We start from the raw sequence: 17,395 nt of genomic DNA, 5'->3' as shown, positions 1-17,395 counted from the left end.
TTTAACCAAAGATTTTTGGTATCCATTACTGGGACTTACAAGGTGCGGTGCGTTTGAATTTAGAAAATGATCTGTTATTATAATTATTTGTTCTCCATTAAGTAATCCAACAATGTGTATGCCGCAATCTTGTCTATTTAAAATCTTCTCTCATTCATCGAGACAGGTGTCATTATGACATTTGGTACTTTGGGGTGGACCCATCTGTCTCAATCTGGCCTAAGTATGCTTGTTTCCCAAAAAGCAGAACAAGTCAAGCAAGGTAGTGTGTTGTAGCAGAGAGCCGGTAACTAGTCTGTAAATATGTGGAATTCAGTTTAAGGAAATAAGGAACCACAACAGATGCTTGAGTGGCATTTCAGGAAATGAACAGTTAACCATGTAGCCAAAGGAATCCAATAAAGCAAGCTCATGTAAGAAGAAAAATGGATGGAGGATGCAGGAATTATGAACCCTAATAACTTTTGTTCAATACAAAACAATTTAAAGACAATTAAACACGTAAACATATGGAGCAATGTCATCGTCTGTTTTCTGGCTCATTGCTAGAATGGAACCCTGCTACATAAGTTGTACTGTGCCCCTCGAGCATCGCAGTCTGTTTATTTCAAATATCACTATCAGGTCAACTGGGCAGTGCCACACTGGACATGAAAGTATGGTAATAATACACATTTAATGGCTTGGCAGTTAACATTAGGATGTTTGTTTAGATAGCTAAATAGTTGGGAAGAAATTATATTATTGCAACCAAAAATGGAATGCCACTCGAATTTTAGTACGGTGCGCTGTTGGATCCACAGCGTCCTATATAGTTGTCATTGTCAACGTGTAAAACAATACTTGCTTGGATAATGAACACATAGCTAAGACAAGAGGAAATGCTCATGCCATGGGCTTGACGTCATTGTAGCTAGCCATTTAGTAATGGGTTTGTTGTCCGAGCTTACTGATGTAACGTTAGCTAGCTAATTGATGGCTATGAGAAACTGAATTAAAAAATGACAAATGTATTTCGCATACCAGGTCTGGCGTTCATGGTCCCATCTATTCGGCTACACCAAAGAGCATGATCGCCACTCTGGAGAATATAATGGTCTTTGGCTTGAAACAGCTCCATTTTATCGGTGTACAGTATGTCAAACCATGTAAATATGTCTGTGGTCCAAACCGGTTAGCTAGCTATAGCTAGCACGCCTATCTAAACGTTAACGTTACTGACAGGGCGTTGCCCTGGCAAGTTAGCTAACGTTTGCTTTGCTTATTTTAAATCTTCTTTCTTAGTTCAAAAAATAGACATAATAAGACACCTATTCAATGTGTGAAAATGTAGCTGGTTATTCATTTCCAGTTGAAAGACCGACCGACTGACTGTCGATTTCCTGCAGAAACAATCACACGTGACTTCTTTGGTGGATGTTTAATCGTGGTTGGCAACCAACTTTAATGTGCATTACCGCCACCAATTGGATTGGAGTGTGGACCAAAGACATGGAGTCCTGGATCAGAGAGATAGTGGGGGATACATTGAGTGCTTGAATGAGACTTGAATGACATGGGCAGAGCATATTAACAGAGTAGTTGTCAAAGGAAAGAAAATATTGAATGTGATGCGTCTCCTGTCAGGAATGGAGTGGGGGGGGCAGATAGAATGGTGTTAAATGTTAAGGTCATCACTGGATAATGGAAGTGTAGCATATGGATCAGCAGCTCAGACATATTTTAAAAAGCAAGATGTAATCTATGCCCAAGCCCTAAGAATATGTTGTGGAGCACTCAGGAGCTCCCCGGTGGCAGCAATGCAGGTAGAGTTGGGAGAGATGCCGTTAAAATTAAGAAGACAACTGTCATATTCATATGTGTAAACATACTGAATTATAATTGGATGCATTTTACCGCCATATCATACTGTGCTATGATTGGTTAAGACCACCCAAATGGTTAGGTCATGGTCAGTTTGATCCTGGTTGGCGATACGTGAACATGCCAGTTATAGCTAGCTAATAAAGAGCTACGTTAAGAAATATCCTGTAGTACTGCATTTTATTATTTTGTACAAAGTGTGCAAAACAAGACAACAACAGCTAACCATGACATATTGGGTAAATCTAAAGTGTGCTGGAAACACGAACGAAATCTGAATACAAGTTTTGGGTAGATAGGCAATGGCATGGCGAGATAGATGGGGTTGTTTGGGAGCGAGTTTAGCCCCTCTGTTGTTCTTCCTGCTATCCCACCTTGGTTTCTCCCTCAGCCAGTGATATATCTAGGGTTGCCTGAGCGGGTAAGAGCTGTTGAGGAAGGAGTAGATTCAGTTGTAAGTGAACATTTAAGGACACAATTCTATGCTGTTTTGAATGTATTCACAAATAGATCAGGGGAGGACAGGTGCAGCTTTTAGTGTTCCTGAGTTTAAGGTGGCTTTGACAAAAAGAGCAACGGATCATTTTATATGTTTACACAATGGAGTTGGTGGCCATACTATTGGCTGCAGAGTGGGTGGAGGAGGTGAAACCAGACAGGGTAGTCATCTGCTCTGACTCCTGTGCAGCAGTGATGAGCTTAAATGAATTTGTGTCTCGGAGCAGACAGGATGTATTGTATGAGGTTTTGCAGTGAATGTATATGGTGAGACAGACTGGGGTATTTGTGGGAGTAGAGGGTAATGAGAAGATGGAAGTTCTAGCCAAGCAGGCTCTTAAACATCCTAATGTTGAGATGGTGTTGTCAATCAGTAAAGCAGAAGCCAAGGGGTTGATAAAAAACAGTGGATAAAAACAAATGGGAAGACACCCGTATAAGATTCAGGAAAAGGTGGGGGCTGGGTCATCAGGCCGAGAGAGAAGGGAAGAAAGTGTAATCGCAAGGCTGAGACTGGGATACACAAGACTCAATAGTACATTGAAATTGGTGAGGAAGCATCCGACTGGGAGGTGTGATCATTGTCGGGAGGAGATAGAGACGATGGAACACGTTCTATTTCAATGCCAGAAATATGGGAGTAATTGGGTTGAAGAGACAAGATTAAGTGAACTGCTGGAAAATATTCTGGGGATGTAGTATTTAATTATGTATATCGTTTCCTTAGGGAGACGAGAATATTGCGTAGGATTTATCTGATCCTCTGCCTTCTCCATATCTCTCACTGCAACAATCTCCCCACTTTCCAGCACAGGGAGAACCTAATCTCGTCTGACCCCACTCATCATCTTTATCATCTACCATACCTCTCCCACAGGAGTGGTCCTTTTTATGTTTCCACAGAACCGGCGCCAACACTCCCTCTTAGCTGTCCTAATGATCCTCCTTACTACTGATTGTGCTTGTTTATACTGAATCAGGTGCTGGTAATTATGGGACCTTTTCATCATTCTGAATGCCCTGTTCCTACTCTTCACAGCTTCTCCACACTCAACACTCCACCAGGGGACTGCGTTACTCTTTGTCCCCCCTGTACCCATAGGAATCACCTGCCTTGCTCTTTGTCCCCCCTGTACCCATAGGAATCACCTGCCTTGCTCTTTGTCCCCCCTGTACCCATAGGAATATCCTGCCCTGCTCCTCTTACTTCATCATTGACTGTTTCTATATCTGAATTGAGATCAACCTGAGACAGCTCTTGTTCACTAACTCCTGAAACTGACCCCTCTCTGCTTTCTCAAATATCTCCTCAATCCATTTCCTACTGAATATTCCACCCTCATTCCTACAGTACACATGATAGAATAGTGATTACTAACCACTGTGGATTCCTCCAAATCCTCCCAACTACATCTGCCTGCCATTGAACATGATATCAGAGTAAGTTCCAGAGCAGATTCATTTCCAGTTACTGGGTCAATCCTGGTTCCCCGGCTATCATTAAGTCTCACAAGCCTTTTCTCATCAAGTAGTTCCTCCAACACTTGTCCATTTACATCAATCCGTAACCCTCCACAGAGTGTATTATGAGCATTAAAAACCCCACACCACATTAGCTGTCTCTTATCTTGACCTTCTACATTCCCAAGGGCCATCAACTCTAGTCTCTTACACAGGTTGTAAATGTTCACTACTACCATATTCCCCTTCCCAACCAACAAGTCAGCACCTCAGGAGTAAATGTCAGTTGGCTTTTCATAGCCGATCATTGAGAGTATCTCTACCGCTCCTGCTGTCTCCAGAGAGTTGAAAACAGCAGGTCTGGGACAGGTAGCACGTCCGGCGAACAGGTCAGAGTTCCATAGCCACAGGCAGAACAGTTGAAGCTGGAGCAGCAGCACGGCCAGGTGGACTGGGGACAGCAAGGAGTCATCATGCCAGGTAGTCCTGAGGCATGGTCCTAGGGCTCAGGTCCTCTGAGAGAGAGAAAGAGAGAAAGAGAGAAAGAGAGAAAGAAAGAAAGAAAGAAAGAAAGAAAGAAAGAAAGAAAGAAAGAAAGAAAGAAAGAGAATTAGAGAGAGCATACTTAAATTCACACAGGACACTGGATAAGACAGGAGAAATACTCCAGATATAACAGACTGACCCTAGCCCCCCGACACAAACTACTGCAGGATAAATACTGGAGGCTGAGACATTCCATTGAATGATTAACACCATTATGAAAATTAACCAATACATGATTCCTGGCTGGACTGATTCTCAATCTTATTGAGGTCATTCTGTACATTTTCCCATGTCAGTCCTGTGATCCCAAGACACTTCACTGCCTGATCCACTATGATCTGTATCTTCTTAGTCTTAGATTGTAATTTTTCTGTGCAATTGATTGCTGCGGTCACAAATGTAACAACCTTCCTCATATCTACTACCAGTCTTGTATTCGCCCCCATTCTGCTTCCTACATCACGCCCAACCTGCATCCCGACCTGCCCTGGAATACTTGCTCTACTGGGTGCCCCGTTTGTTTCTGCGTGAACTACCTTCACTGCTTCTGCATACGAGATTTTACGCCCACTCCACACCTGCTGCACTTCCACCTGTCTTTTCATCAATGCACAACCCCCATATGGCACACTATAGGCGCCCCCAGAGTTACAGCACTAACTGGACCCCGTCTCCACATTCCCCATATGCATGTTCTCCCCCACACTTCGCACATCTCCTTTTGCCTTTACGCACCGCCGCCACATGCCTAAACCTTTTACAGTTAGAGCAACGCAATGGTTTTGGAACATAAGCTCACACATAGTAACTCATATACCCAATCCTAACTTTTTCTGTCAGTACCAGATCCTCAAAGTTTAGTAGCACTGACAGGCTATTCATCTTCTTCCCATCTGGAGGCGCTGTGCCTCAATAAGAGAGCCTCCCTTCATGTTGACCTTTATTTCTTTCATGTTAACAATTTCTGGAACCCCTGTAATAACTCCCTTCACCCACTACATCCAGTTTGAGCCAGCATGCTACTAATCAAACCAAATGTATTTATAAAGCCCTTTTTACATCAGTATATGTCACAAAGTGCTTACACAGAAACCCAGCCTAAAACCCCAAACAGCAAGCAATGCAGATGTAGAAGCACGGTGGCTAGGAAAAACTCCCTAGAAAGGCAGAGAAACCTAGAGAGTAACCAGGCTCTGAGGGGTGGCCTGTACTCTTCTGGCTGTCCCAGATGGAGATTATCAGAGTACATGGCCATTAAGGCCAGAACGTTCTTCAAGACGTTCAAAGTATCAACAGCACTAGAGGGATATCAACAGACCACACTTCCCTGAGACAAGGCTGAGTATAGCCCACGAAGATCTCCTCCACCACCACACGAGCCCAAGGGGGCGCAAAATCGGACAGGAAGATCACGTCAGTGACTCAACTCACTCAAATTGAGTATTGTGAGAAAAAAAACATGGAACGCACCGCTACTAGGGACGACATACTATCAACCACACGTTTACATATCTGCTTGAGTTTGAGCGCATTCTCATACTGTTTAGCATTGATACTTCCATCACAAAGAACTTTAGCAGACACAACCTCTCTTACTTTACTCTCCATATTATGCATACAGTACAACACAGAAAACCGAACCTCCCTCATCACTACTCCCTTCCCAACAAGACCTGCAAATGTGCCTCAGGCTTCCTCTTTTTCTTAACCTTTAATCTCACTACTCTACCTCCACCTTTTTCCACTCCACCACTACACTCCATCTCGTCCTCCTCAACACCTCACCCCCTGCCTTTCCATCCATCTCTGCCCCAGTCACAGCCCAGTCGGTGTTGCTCAACCACCTCCACAGGATTTCACGCTCCAAAACAAAACAATCACACGTGACCTTACTCTTCATTCTATATCGAGCTCCACCAGGTGCACTCAAATTACCTTGCCCAGTGCACCGATTGGTGGACGTCTCTTTTCTGGGACTGTTCAATATGAGCTCCGCCTAGGCTAGAGAAAAATCCAACGTACAGTAAATTGAAGGTATTCAAATGCTCAGCTGTTTGAGCTGATTGAGTCTGAATGTGTGACACATCTCTCATCACAATTCGACATTCAATTCAAATAATGTTTTATTGATATACTGGTATTTGGGTAATTACACATTTAGGCTACCAGTTATTATCAACGTTGATAGGCTCGTTATGAATGTTGAAGGTCGATCATATCAAACTTTCACTTCACCCTTATGTTTGTATGTTGAAATTGTACTAGTTAAGCACTGTTCATTATGATATTTATTTCAGGTGGCACTTACAGCAGAGTTATATGCTCCCTTAGTGAAAAACACAAGTTTGGTGGTGAATGGAATGTATTATTGAATGGAATACATTAAGCCTAAAAATAAACACCCCATGCCAAGTTAATAGAGAGGTTATTTAAGACTTTGCATTCTCCTAAAATGTGTCATTTTTTCCTGGATCTACCAGGAAAACCATTCGCTTGTCTCAAATAAGACATGATGGAGTCAAGGTGTGAAGTGATGGTGAGGATACAAGGTGAGGTTTAGATTTGTGTAAACCATATAGAACCACTTGATAGCAAGGATGGCAACATATCACAATAATGTAACCTACTGTAAAATCACTCAATTATAGACAACGTCAAAATAAATCATTTTATTTGCAACCATGCCAACGTGACTCCAAGCTGTCAACACTGCAACAACCTGCAATGCACAAGCTGTGATAAACAAAGCCTACTTTTACATTGACCCTTTGAATTGTTATTCTTGATTAGCAGCTGATGCTGATAGTCTCACATCTCATGAGGTTATGCAGCTCACATCCAACATTTCTAAATGCATTCTTAAATTCATCAATAATTCCTTTCTTTAAATAACATTACAAGTGAAATTACAAATGTAAAAATGTTGTAAAACATTCTACCAATTTAAAATCTTACTTGAATCAAAGGTGACTGGATGTAATTGTTGAATGTAACATATCAAGTTCCCTAATAATTCTAAATGAAATATAAACATATTATAATGGTGAAATAAGTGCCAAGACCCCAAAATAGGCAATGCACCTACAGGCTGAAACTAATGAAACCCAAAGTAACTCTATCAACCATATAATTTGTTGGGTGTGTGTAAAATAACTCATATTTTTGGGAAAATAATTGAGAGGAAGAAAAGGAAGATTCTGCCCTCAAGTGGCTCTTTGTCACCTGAGGCCCAAAAATAAATACTTTTCTCTGACTGAGTCATTAACAATCACTAACATTTATCCCATTTCTTCATATGGAATCTGAGGTAAATATTGTTTCTCAAAGTAGTGGATTAGAACTAAGAGGGAAATATTAGACATCTCTAACAATAGCCACTGAAGCCCTTTCTTAGATAGAGAGATGTAGCCTACTCTATACATACCAACCAGTGTTCTCTTATTGAATATGTATTGAACAACTTTACAACAACCACGTCACATGGTCCGAAGGCAACAACATAGATGTAAAAAATATTTTTTAAAGAAGCTATTTTCATAGTATTTTCCAATATAAATGGATAAAGGCCTCTTAGATCATCTCCAGTCTGCATGTGTCTTTAACACACTGAACATGACAATGGTCTTGCAAAAAGACATTGGCACAGCAAAAGGCAACAACAGTGGCTAAACATAATTGAATACATGTTGCACTCAGATACCACCATCACATATGTGGTGAATACCAGACAATACCAACACTGGAAATTAAGCAAACATGCATCTTATAGTTCATATGTGATATCTGCCGTAGAAAGGGGGGTATAGGGAGCATTGGGAGCAGCCTATTTCCACGTCATATTTGATGACGTTTCTCATCTCTTCACTCTAATAAAGCAGTCATTATGAGATCTCCCTGGCCATCTGCACATTCGCTTGGCTGATCGTACCTGGCTGCTCTCCTTTCTGTGGCGGGCTCTCGCCCTCCATCGAGGACTCACTGACTGGCTCCGATGTCCGCTCATCCAGCATCTCCAGTGCATCCAGTATGGTCTGGACCCTCCGGACTCCGTCACGTCGTGCCTGTCGCACATCCACACGCCCCTCTGGGTCCACTGAGTCCAATGCCAAAAGCTCTTTGGTCAACAGCTCCTCCAGCAGCAAGTACCTCTTATCGTTCTTCTTCCCATCAAAGCATTTCACCTCTTGCTCCAGTTTCGCCACTCTCTCCACTATCTTTTGTACTTTAGCCAAGCCTGGGTGACACTGAGCGGTGGACTCGTTTTCTGCTTTTGTGGGCGGGACCTCCTGTGGAGCAGGAGCATCCACTGGCTCCTGGGCTTCTGGTTTCGGGGGCATCTGGACTGTGATGTTTGCTGTCTGTTTCGGCTGCGGTTGTGGCTGTGGTTGTTGTTGGTATTTTTCTGGCTTTTGATACTGTTGTGGCTGTTGTGGTTGTTGGTACTGTTCAGATTGTTGGTATTGTTGTGGTTGTTGTGGCTTTTGGTACTGTTGTGGCTGCTGTTGTTGATGTTGTGGTTGTTGGTATTGTTGTGGTTGTTGGTATTGTTGTGGCTGCTGTGGCTGTTGTTGTGGTTGTTGGGACATCTGTGGCTGTTGAAGCTGATGTGTGTCAGCCTCTCTCTGCACTGTTTGGGGATACTGAGAGATCTCCTGCTCCTGCTCCATTCTGTGGGGTGATTCTCTCTGTGGGACATGGTGATGGCGGACCTGGACCTGGGGAAGGAAGAATGAATTATTTGCATGTTGCCATTTATTGTCATGAATCTTGACCTGGAGGCAGCTCTGCAGAGTGGTCACTAACTAGCACAGCTACAAAGTTATATCAACTGATTTTATACCTAACCTTAACCACACTGCTAACCCTAACCTTAAATGTTTACGACACAGACAATTTTGACGTTGCAGCTGGCCTATCTTGCGGAAATCACTCAGTTCTACCTCTTGGGCAAGATTCATGACAATAAATGTCAACCTGCTAATTATTCATCAGGAATAATGTCAAATTTGCTATTCTGGCATTTATGGCTATATACGTATATTATACTTTTTATATAGAGGAATCCTACTGTTATTGGACTGGCAATAGGTGAAGCGATGATGGAAAAAAGGTACCTGTGGTCTCTCTGTAATGACCTGGGCACTGAGGGGAGACTGGCTCCTCATATGCGGAGGGATATGGATGGCGGCAGTCTCACGGTGCTGGGGAAGCACGCTCGGGGAGGGGGAGGCACGGTCCCGGGAAGAAGGCGTGGGCCCATGATGACCGCTCCAGTCCTCTGGTTGTAGGTGGTGGAAGGAGGGCTGGTGCTCTGAGTAAGCCGGAAAGCGCTGGGTGTAGAGAGCGGAGTTGACAGGGGCCTGTTGTGGGTGACCTCCGGCCCTCTCGTGGATCACTGGGATGGGGATGTAACCTGCCTGGAGGCCTGTGCTGCTGGGTCGTGGGGGCTGGTGGAAGGGGTGGCCCTAAGGAATGAAAGTCTAGCATGAATCAGAGGAAGTACAATTGCATATTTAATATTACAAGTAGCTCTAGAAGTAGCTAGAGGTTTAGTTTGATTCCGACATCAAACACCTGCATGTAACTACAACTTTCTCTGAAAATCCTCCAATGACATCAATCTATGATTAAAGCAAATGGTAAGAGTTAATGCGTAGTAATCTCATTGGCTAAATCAATCTCACCTCAGGTTCTTGTGAACTAGGCGAACAGGACATGTAGGGCTCAGGGGTAGTGCTCTCGGAGGGACCCTGCAAAGGAGATCTAGGCCTGCAGTGGAGCGTCGGGGTGGGGGAGGGTGTCCGTCCGTCTGCTCGTACATTTTGCAGAGCAGTCGGCTGGATGTACGGGAAACATTGGTGTTGCTGTTGCTGACGGATGTCTCCGCCTTCATGGCAGACTGGGATTGGGATGTAACCCTGACGGAGGGTGGGGTGCTTCATGTCTCTCACGAAGGCCTTCTGCATCTCCTGAGGACTCGGCTCTGGGGGCACACTGGGGCCATTTTGAGACAGCTGGCTGACCTGAAGAAGAAAAAAAGTCTGAATTAATACACATCTAAGACATGCAAATAAGTATGTGAGTGAAACCCTAGCCCCAGAGGCAAGCAATTACTGCCAATCCATCATAAAATGTGTTTGCTATGAGAGGGAATGATGTCCAACATCCCGGAAAGATTTGCTATTTTTTCCAAACTAAGACCATTAGGCTATTAAGATTAAATTGAGATTGATTGAAAAGAGCCATTTGCTAGAGGCTGAAACAAATATGTCTGCTCTGGAATCTGCTCTGGTATCTATAAGCAAAAAGCATTCGGTACATTGTGAAATATCCCTGGGAGATGTCAAAAGTATCACTTCTCTGACCACTTGGAAGAGGAAACTACACTCTTAGGGGAAAAAAAGGTGCTATTTAGAACCAAAAAGGGTTCTTCGGCTGTGCCCATAGGAAAACCCTTTGAATAACTATGTTTGGTTCCAGGAAGAACCATTTTGGATTCCATGTAGAACACTTTCCACAGAGGGTTCTCTTCTAAATGAAACCCAAATGGGTTCTACCTGGAACCAAAAAGGGTTATGTTATGGGGACAGCCAAAGAACCCTTTTGGAACCTTTTTTTCTTAGAGTGTAGTTCTTATCCAAGTATGTGCCTGTCAGAAGAAGCAAGCCATCACTACATGTGGGTATGTAGGCTCTGCATTGGTTGGTTTGCTAGGCAGTGTTTACTATCATAAAACATTACAAATTGTCCTCACATGCATGTTGATAATAATTCACAGTGGAGACAAAAAACTCCATGATGCTGTCTTGGTGATCACCAGGACAACCAATTAAGCAGTCAACTGTCAGAGTGAGACACCTGACTGTGACAACAGGGAACAGTATCTCTGTGGTATCACTACATGACCAGTTTTGTTTTACCATGCGAATATAATATAATATAATTAACAATACAGTATATTGTGAGTGATATAAGAATACTCCAATATTTGATTGCCTTCAGGCTATACACGTGTATTGTCACAATGTAACTTAAGTTGCCTTGAGAACTGGAGAGCACAAGAGCACAAGCCAAATACCTCAGGAGAGCATACCACATTCCAACAATACCAGATTCAGTAAGGCCCACAAACAATGCTCATCAATCAAATTTTTGTGAACAGTTGTCAAAATCTAACTGATTAAGCTGAGACAATTACAACCTTAATGCTGTTGTCTTTTATGCTTATGCTGTTATCTTATGCTCGCTTGCATACTTCTACAAGGTGTGGCTCAAACTAAAAACAAACTGTCCAAACTGAAACATGTTCTACAGACAGAGCTGAAACAGTAAACTGTATGTGTGGGGAGTGCATGACAAAGCACCAGAGTCAACTGGTAGATGGGGCCAAATAGCCTAGGCTTAGACAAGTGGGAGCAACACACTGAGCAAAGGTCTATATACTGTACACTGAACACAAATATGAACGCAACATGCAACAATTTCAAAGAGTTTACAGTTCATATAAGGAAATTAGTCAAATTGAAATAAATTCATTAGGCCCTAATCTATGGATTTGGTCACAGATACCTTTAAAAAAAAGTAGGGGAGTGGATCAGAAAACCAGTTAGTATCTGGTGTGACCATCATTTTCCTCATGCAGCGCGACACATCTCCTTCGCATAGGGTTGATCAGGCTGTTGATTGTGTCCTGTGGAATGTTGTCCCACTCCTCTTCAATGGCTGTGCGAAGTTGCTTGATATTGGCGGGAACTGGAACACACTGACGTACACGTCAATCCAGAGCATCCCAAACATACTCAATGGGTGGTGACATGTCTGGTGAGTATGCAGGCCATGGAAGAACTGGGACATTTTCAATTTCCAGGAATTGTGTACAGATCCTTGCGATATGGGGCCGTGCATTATCATGCTGAAACATAAGGTGATGGCAGCAGATGAATGGCACGACAATGGGCCTCTGGATCTCGTCACGATATCGCTGTGCATTCAAATTGCCATTGATAAAATGCAATTGTGTTCGTTATCCGTAGCTTATGCCTGCCTATACCATAACCCCACTGCCACCATGGGGCACTCTGTTCACAACGTTGACATCAGCAAACCACTCGGCCACATGACGCCATCCACGCTATCTGCCATCTACCCGGTACAGTTGAAACTGTGATTAATCCTAGAAGAGAACACTTCTCAGGCGTGCCAGTGGTCATCGAAGGTGAGCATTTGCCCGCTGACGTCGGTTACGATGCCGAACTGCAGTCAGGTCAACACCCTGGTGAGTACGACGAGCCCGCAGATGAGCTTCCCTAAGACGGTTTCTGACAGTTTGTTCAGAAATTCTTCAGTTGTGCAAACCCACAGTTTCATCAGCTGTCTGGGTGGCTAGTCTCAGACGATCCCGCAGGTGAAGAAGCCGGAGGTGGAGGTCCTGGGCTGGTTACACGTGGTCTGCGGTTGTGAGGCCGGTTGGACGTACTGCCAATTTCTCAAAAACGACGCTGGAGGCATGCCAATTGCACGCTCAAAACTTGGAGATATCTGTGGCATTATGTTGTGTGACAAAACTGCACATTTTAGAGTGGTCTTTTATTGTCCCCAGCACAAGGTGCACCTTTGTAATGATCATGCTGTTTAATTCGCTTCTTGATACGCCACTGCTGTCAGGTGGATGGATTATCTTGGCAAAGGAGAAATGCTCACTAACAGGCATGTAAACAAACTTGTGCACAAAATCTGAGAGAAATAAGATTTTTGTGCGTATGAAACATTTCTGGGATCTTTTATTTCAGCTCATGAAAGATGGGACCAACACTACATCTTGCGTTTATATATTTGTTCAGTATGCGTCCACACAGTTTGATACGACAAAGACAAAAGTTTGTCCACAAGACTACTCACTGTATTGGAACAGTCTCAAGCTGCCATGACTATGTATTAACAAAATTGCTGTATATTGCATGGTAATATTGAATTACAATTAAATATGACTTAAGAGTACTGTGGGGTATATTCCACCTTTTCTTTACATCATTCCTTTACTTTTTTTAAACAACAACAGTAGTTATGACACAGCCAATAGCTCTGAACGACCCTTTGCCCTCTGCCATTTTGGCAGGGTCCCTGTACACTGCCAGCATTGCACCAATTTTATCCCCTGACAGCTGTGTCTTTCCAGCAGATTCTAAGTGACACTAACTTCGGACAGCAGAAAGTGTTGATCTTCCTAAGGCAAGACGCCAACTGGCAGCCTCGGGTCTGCTCCTCCAACCCTTCAACATTTAAAGTTGACACATAGTACTTCTGCACAGTTCAATGGTATAAAACCATATCAACAAATTCAGTGATTTGTTAATTTAATGTAGGCTATTGTAGGTTCCTTGGAGCTGTTATATATGGGTGGGTGATGAACATCTTCAAATCCCTTGTAAGGAAAAGTTTTAGTAAAAAAAGGTGCTATCTTAAAACCTAAATGGGTTCTTTGGCTGTCCTGGTGGAAGAACCCTTTGAAGAACCCATTTTGATTCCAGTTTGAGTTCAATGTTGAACCCTACACACAACCCTTTTCTACATGGAACCCAAAATAATTCTACCTGGAACCAAAAAGGGTTATCCTATGTGGAGACAGCCAAATAACACTTTTGCAACTCCTATTTTCTAAGAGTGTAAGAAATATGAACAAATGCAGTCTGGAGTCTGCTTGGCCTAATAGGCGTTAAATAAACATTATGGAAATGGTCAAACACTCAAAGGCATAGCTTTACATATGACTGCAGTGCGTCATCAACAAACCTGCCAGCTTAGATCATAACACAAGATCATAGCCTTTTATAACAGCCGTTGCTCAGCTTAGACCATAACACAAGAACATAGTCGTTTATAACAGCTATTGCTATTGTTAGTTAACCCGTTATAATGCATGTGGGAGAGCGCTGGAGCCTACAATAGACAACATTCCATTGCGTTGGCGTATATTAAGTTTTAGCAGAGGCAATTTGTAGCCCATGTTTTTAAAGTAAATAAAAAATATATAGAAGCATAGCCTACTATAAATAGAATATGCCCACTCTATCTCCCCTATAATAGAAGCCAGTGCGTATCAGAAGCGGTGACCATCATTATTAACCACTGAAGTGCTTGATCGAGGACCGTGCCATATATTAGAGAGATTATGTGTTGTGTCTGCCATGCTGTCAAGCAGACATGACATTTCACTCCAACTTTGAATATATATCACACGAGCCCTCCCACGGTACACATCATGTTACTACACATCCATGAGCCTACCTTTTTGAAATCGTGTCTTGGGTCATTCCAGCTTGTTGTGCGATTAATGTGATCCACAAAAAAATGCCATCCTGTCTGTGGGTCAATTTTTATTTCCCATCCTGGCGGTAGAGGATCGTTATTATTGACCATATCTACCATTGGTGACTGTGTGTTCATGCTGCTCAAACTCCTTGATCCTTTATACCTTGCCATTTTATTCAGTCAACGGACCCTTTAAAGATTCCGCACGGTGACGTGTGGGAGATGGGGCTGGAAGTTTCTCGAAATAAATAGCACGGTCAATGTTGCGTAAAAGTTGCCAGTGTGTCTCGAGATTCAAAGGGTTCCAGCCTGACAGTGAGGCGACTGTCATTTCAGTCAGGAACCTCAAAGTTCTGTTTGTATGTATCCTTCACACGTGGTGGCTATAATGTATTCAGCTCAGATGGTGGCTACAGTTACAAATGTATCGTCGGTCAATGTTGATAAAGTAACGTTATAATTGACTATATATACACTACCGGTCAAACGTTTTAGAACACCTACTCATTCAAGGGTTTTTCTTTACTCTTACTATTTTCTACATTGTAGAATAATCGTAAAGACATCAAAACTATGAAATAACACATGGAATCATGTAGTAACCAAAAAAAGTGTTCAACGAAGAGATTCTTCAAAGTAGCCACCCTTTGCCTTGATGACAGCTTTGCACGCACTTGGCATTCTCTCAACCAGTTTCCAGAGGTAGTCACCTGGAATATATTTCAATTAACAAGTGTGCCTTGTTAAAAATTTATTTGCGGGCCTCCCGTGTGGCGCAGTGGTCTAAGGCAAAGAAGAAAAAGCCATATCTCAGACTGGCCAATGAAAAGAAAAGATTAAGATGGGCAAAATAACACAGACACTGGACAGAGGAAGATTGGAAAAAGTGTAATTGACAATTAATCTAAGTTTGAGGTGTTCGGATCACAAAGAAGAACATTAGTGAGACCCAGAAAAAATAAAAAGATGCTGGAGGAGTGCTTGACGCCATCTGTCAAGCATGGTGGAAGCAATGTGATGGTCTGGGGGTGCTTTGGATGTGGTAAAGTGGGAGATTTGTACAAGGTAAAAGGGATCTTGAAGAAGGAAGTCTATCACTCCATTTTGCAACGCCATGCCATACCCTGTGGACGGTGCTTAATTGGAGCCAATTTGTGGTCACTTACAAATGTCCTTTTTTTTAAAAGAAAAGACCCAAAAATTTGCCCATTAAAATAACATAAAATTGATCAGAGTACAGAGGCCCATTATCAGCAACCATCACTCCTGTGTTCCAATGGGACGTTGTGTTAGCTAATCCAAGTTTATCATTTTAAAAGGCTAATTGATCATTAGAAAACCCTTTTGCAATTATGTTAGCACAGCTGAAAACTGTTGTTCTGATTAGAGAAGCAATTAAACTGGCCTTCTTTAGACTAGTTGAGTATCTGGAGCAACAGCATTTGTGGGTTTGATTACAGGCTCAAAGTGGCCAGAAACAAAGAAATTTCTCCTGAAACTCGCCCTGGTGCACAACTGAGCAAGAAGACAAGTACATTAGAGTGTCTAGTTTGAGAAACAGACGCCTCACAAGTCCTCAACTGGCAGCTTCATTAAATAGTACCCGCATAACACCAGTCTCAACGTCAACAACGAAGAGGTGACTCCGGGATGCTGGTCTTCTAGGCAGAGTTGCAAAGAAAAAGACATATCTCAGACTGGTCAATAAAAATAAAATATTAATATGGGCAAAAGAACATAGGCACTGGACAGAGGAAGATTGGAAAAAAGTGTTATGAACAGACAAATATAAGTTTGAGGTGGAAAACAAGGACATTTCTAAGTGACCCCAAACTTTTTACCGGTAGTATATATATATATACACACACACACACACACTACCGGGCAAAAGTTTTAGAACACCTACTCATTCAAGGGTTTTTCTTTATTTTGACTATTTTTATAGAATAATAGTGAAGACATCAAAACTATGAAATAACACATATGGATCATGTAGTAAGCAAAAAAGTATTAAACAAATCAAAATATATTTTAGATTTTTCAAAGTAGCCACCCTTTGAATTGATGACAGCTTTGCACACTATTGGCATTGTCTCAACCAGCTTCACCTGGAATGCTTTTCCAACCGTCTTTAAGGGGTTCTCACATATGCTGAGCACTTGTTGGCTGCTTTTCCTCCACTCTGTGGTCCAACTCATTTTACATTTTTTATTTTATTTAACCAGGTAGGCTAGTTGAGAACATGTTCTCATTTACAACTGCGACCTGGCCAAGATAAAGCAAAGCAGTGCGTCACAAACAACAACACAGAGTTACACATGGAATAAACAAACATACAGTCAATAATACAATAGAAAAAAGTCTATATACAATGTGTGCAAATGAGTTAGGACAAGGGAGGTAAGGCAATAAATAGGCCATAGTGGCTAAATAATTACAATATAGCAATTAAACAATGGAGTGATAGATGTGCAGAAGATAAATGTGCAAGTAGAGATACTAGGGTGCAAAGGAGCAAAATAAATAAGATAAATAACAGTATAGGGATGATGTAGTTGGATGGGCTATTTACAGATGGTCTAAGTACAGGTGCAGTGATCTTTGAGCTGCTCTGACAGCTGGTGCTTAAAGTTAGTGAGGGAGATATGAGTCTACAGCTTCAGTGATTTTTGCAGTTCGTTCCAGTCATTGGCAGCAGAGAACTGGAAGGAAAGGCAGC

The 17,395-nt window shown here is 42.4% G+C and overlaps 2 protein-coding genes across 2 annotated transcripts in view; both read right to left on the bottom strand.

Annotated features, from left to right (window-relative positions):
• Positions 1 to 1,416, bottom strand: part of LOC139570652 (phosphatidylinositide phosphatase SAC2-like) — a 39,788-nt gene extending 38,372 nt beyond the window's left edge. The window contains exon 1 of the mRNA XM_071392712.1: positions 1,024 to 1,416. Within this exon, the coding sequence (XP_071248813.1) occupies positions 1,024 to 1,120 (97 nt within the window). The 5' untranslated portion in view covers positions 1,121 to 1,416. The remainder of the gene's footprint in view (positions 1 to 1,023) is intronic.
• A 5,606-nt stretch (positions 1,417 to 7,022) lies between these two features.
• On the bottom strand, positions 7,023 to 14,897 carry LOC139570651 (BAG family molecular chaperone regulator 3-like). Its single transcript, XM_071392711.1, has 4 exons — positions 14,653 to 14,897; positions 10,053 to 10,391; positions 9,483 to 9,833; positions 7,023 to 9,083 (listed from the first exon to the last, which is right to left on the bottom strand). Exons 1-4 carry the CDS (start codon positions 14,845 to 14,847, stop codon positions 8,250 to 8,252), a joined length of 1,719 nt encoding a protein of 572 aa, XP_071248812.1. The 5' UTR covers positions 14,848 to 14,897; the 3' UTR covers positions 7,023 to 8,249.
• Between the last annotated feature and the right edge of the window lie 2,498 nt (positions 14,898 to 17,395).

This window comes from Salvelinus alpinus, chromosome 3 (assembly GCF_045679555.1).
Source record: "Salvelinus alpinus chromosome 3, SLU_Salpinus.1, whole genome shotgun sequence".
Lineage (NCBI taxonomy): Eukaryota > Metazoa > Chordata > Actinopteri > Salmoniformes > Salmonidae > Salvelinus > Salvelinus alpinus.
This window is presented reverse-complemented; position numbering and strand designations above follow the sequence as displayed.

Bases quoted from the DNA above. Each gene is read 5' to 3' on its own strand.
- LOC139570651 (XM_071392711.1), bottom strand. From the start codon at position 14,847: ATGGCAAGGTATAAAGGATCAAGGAGTTTGAGCAGCATGAACACACAG. The intron at 10,392-14,652 runs GTAGGCTCATGG...TTTCTTCTTCAG, and splicing joins CAAGACACGATTTCAAAAAG to GTCAGCCAGCTGTCTCAAAA. The intron at 9,834-10,052 runs GTGAGATTGATT...TTCATTCCTTAG, and splicing joins CTAGTTCACAAGAACCTGAG to GGCCACCCCTTCCACCAGCC.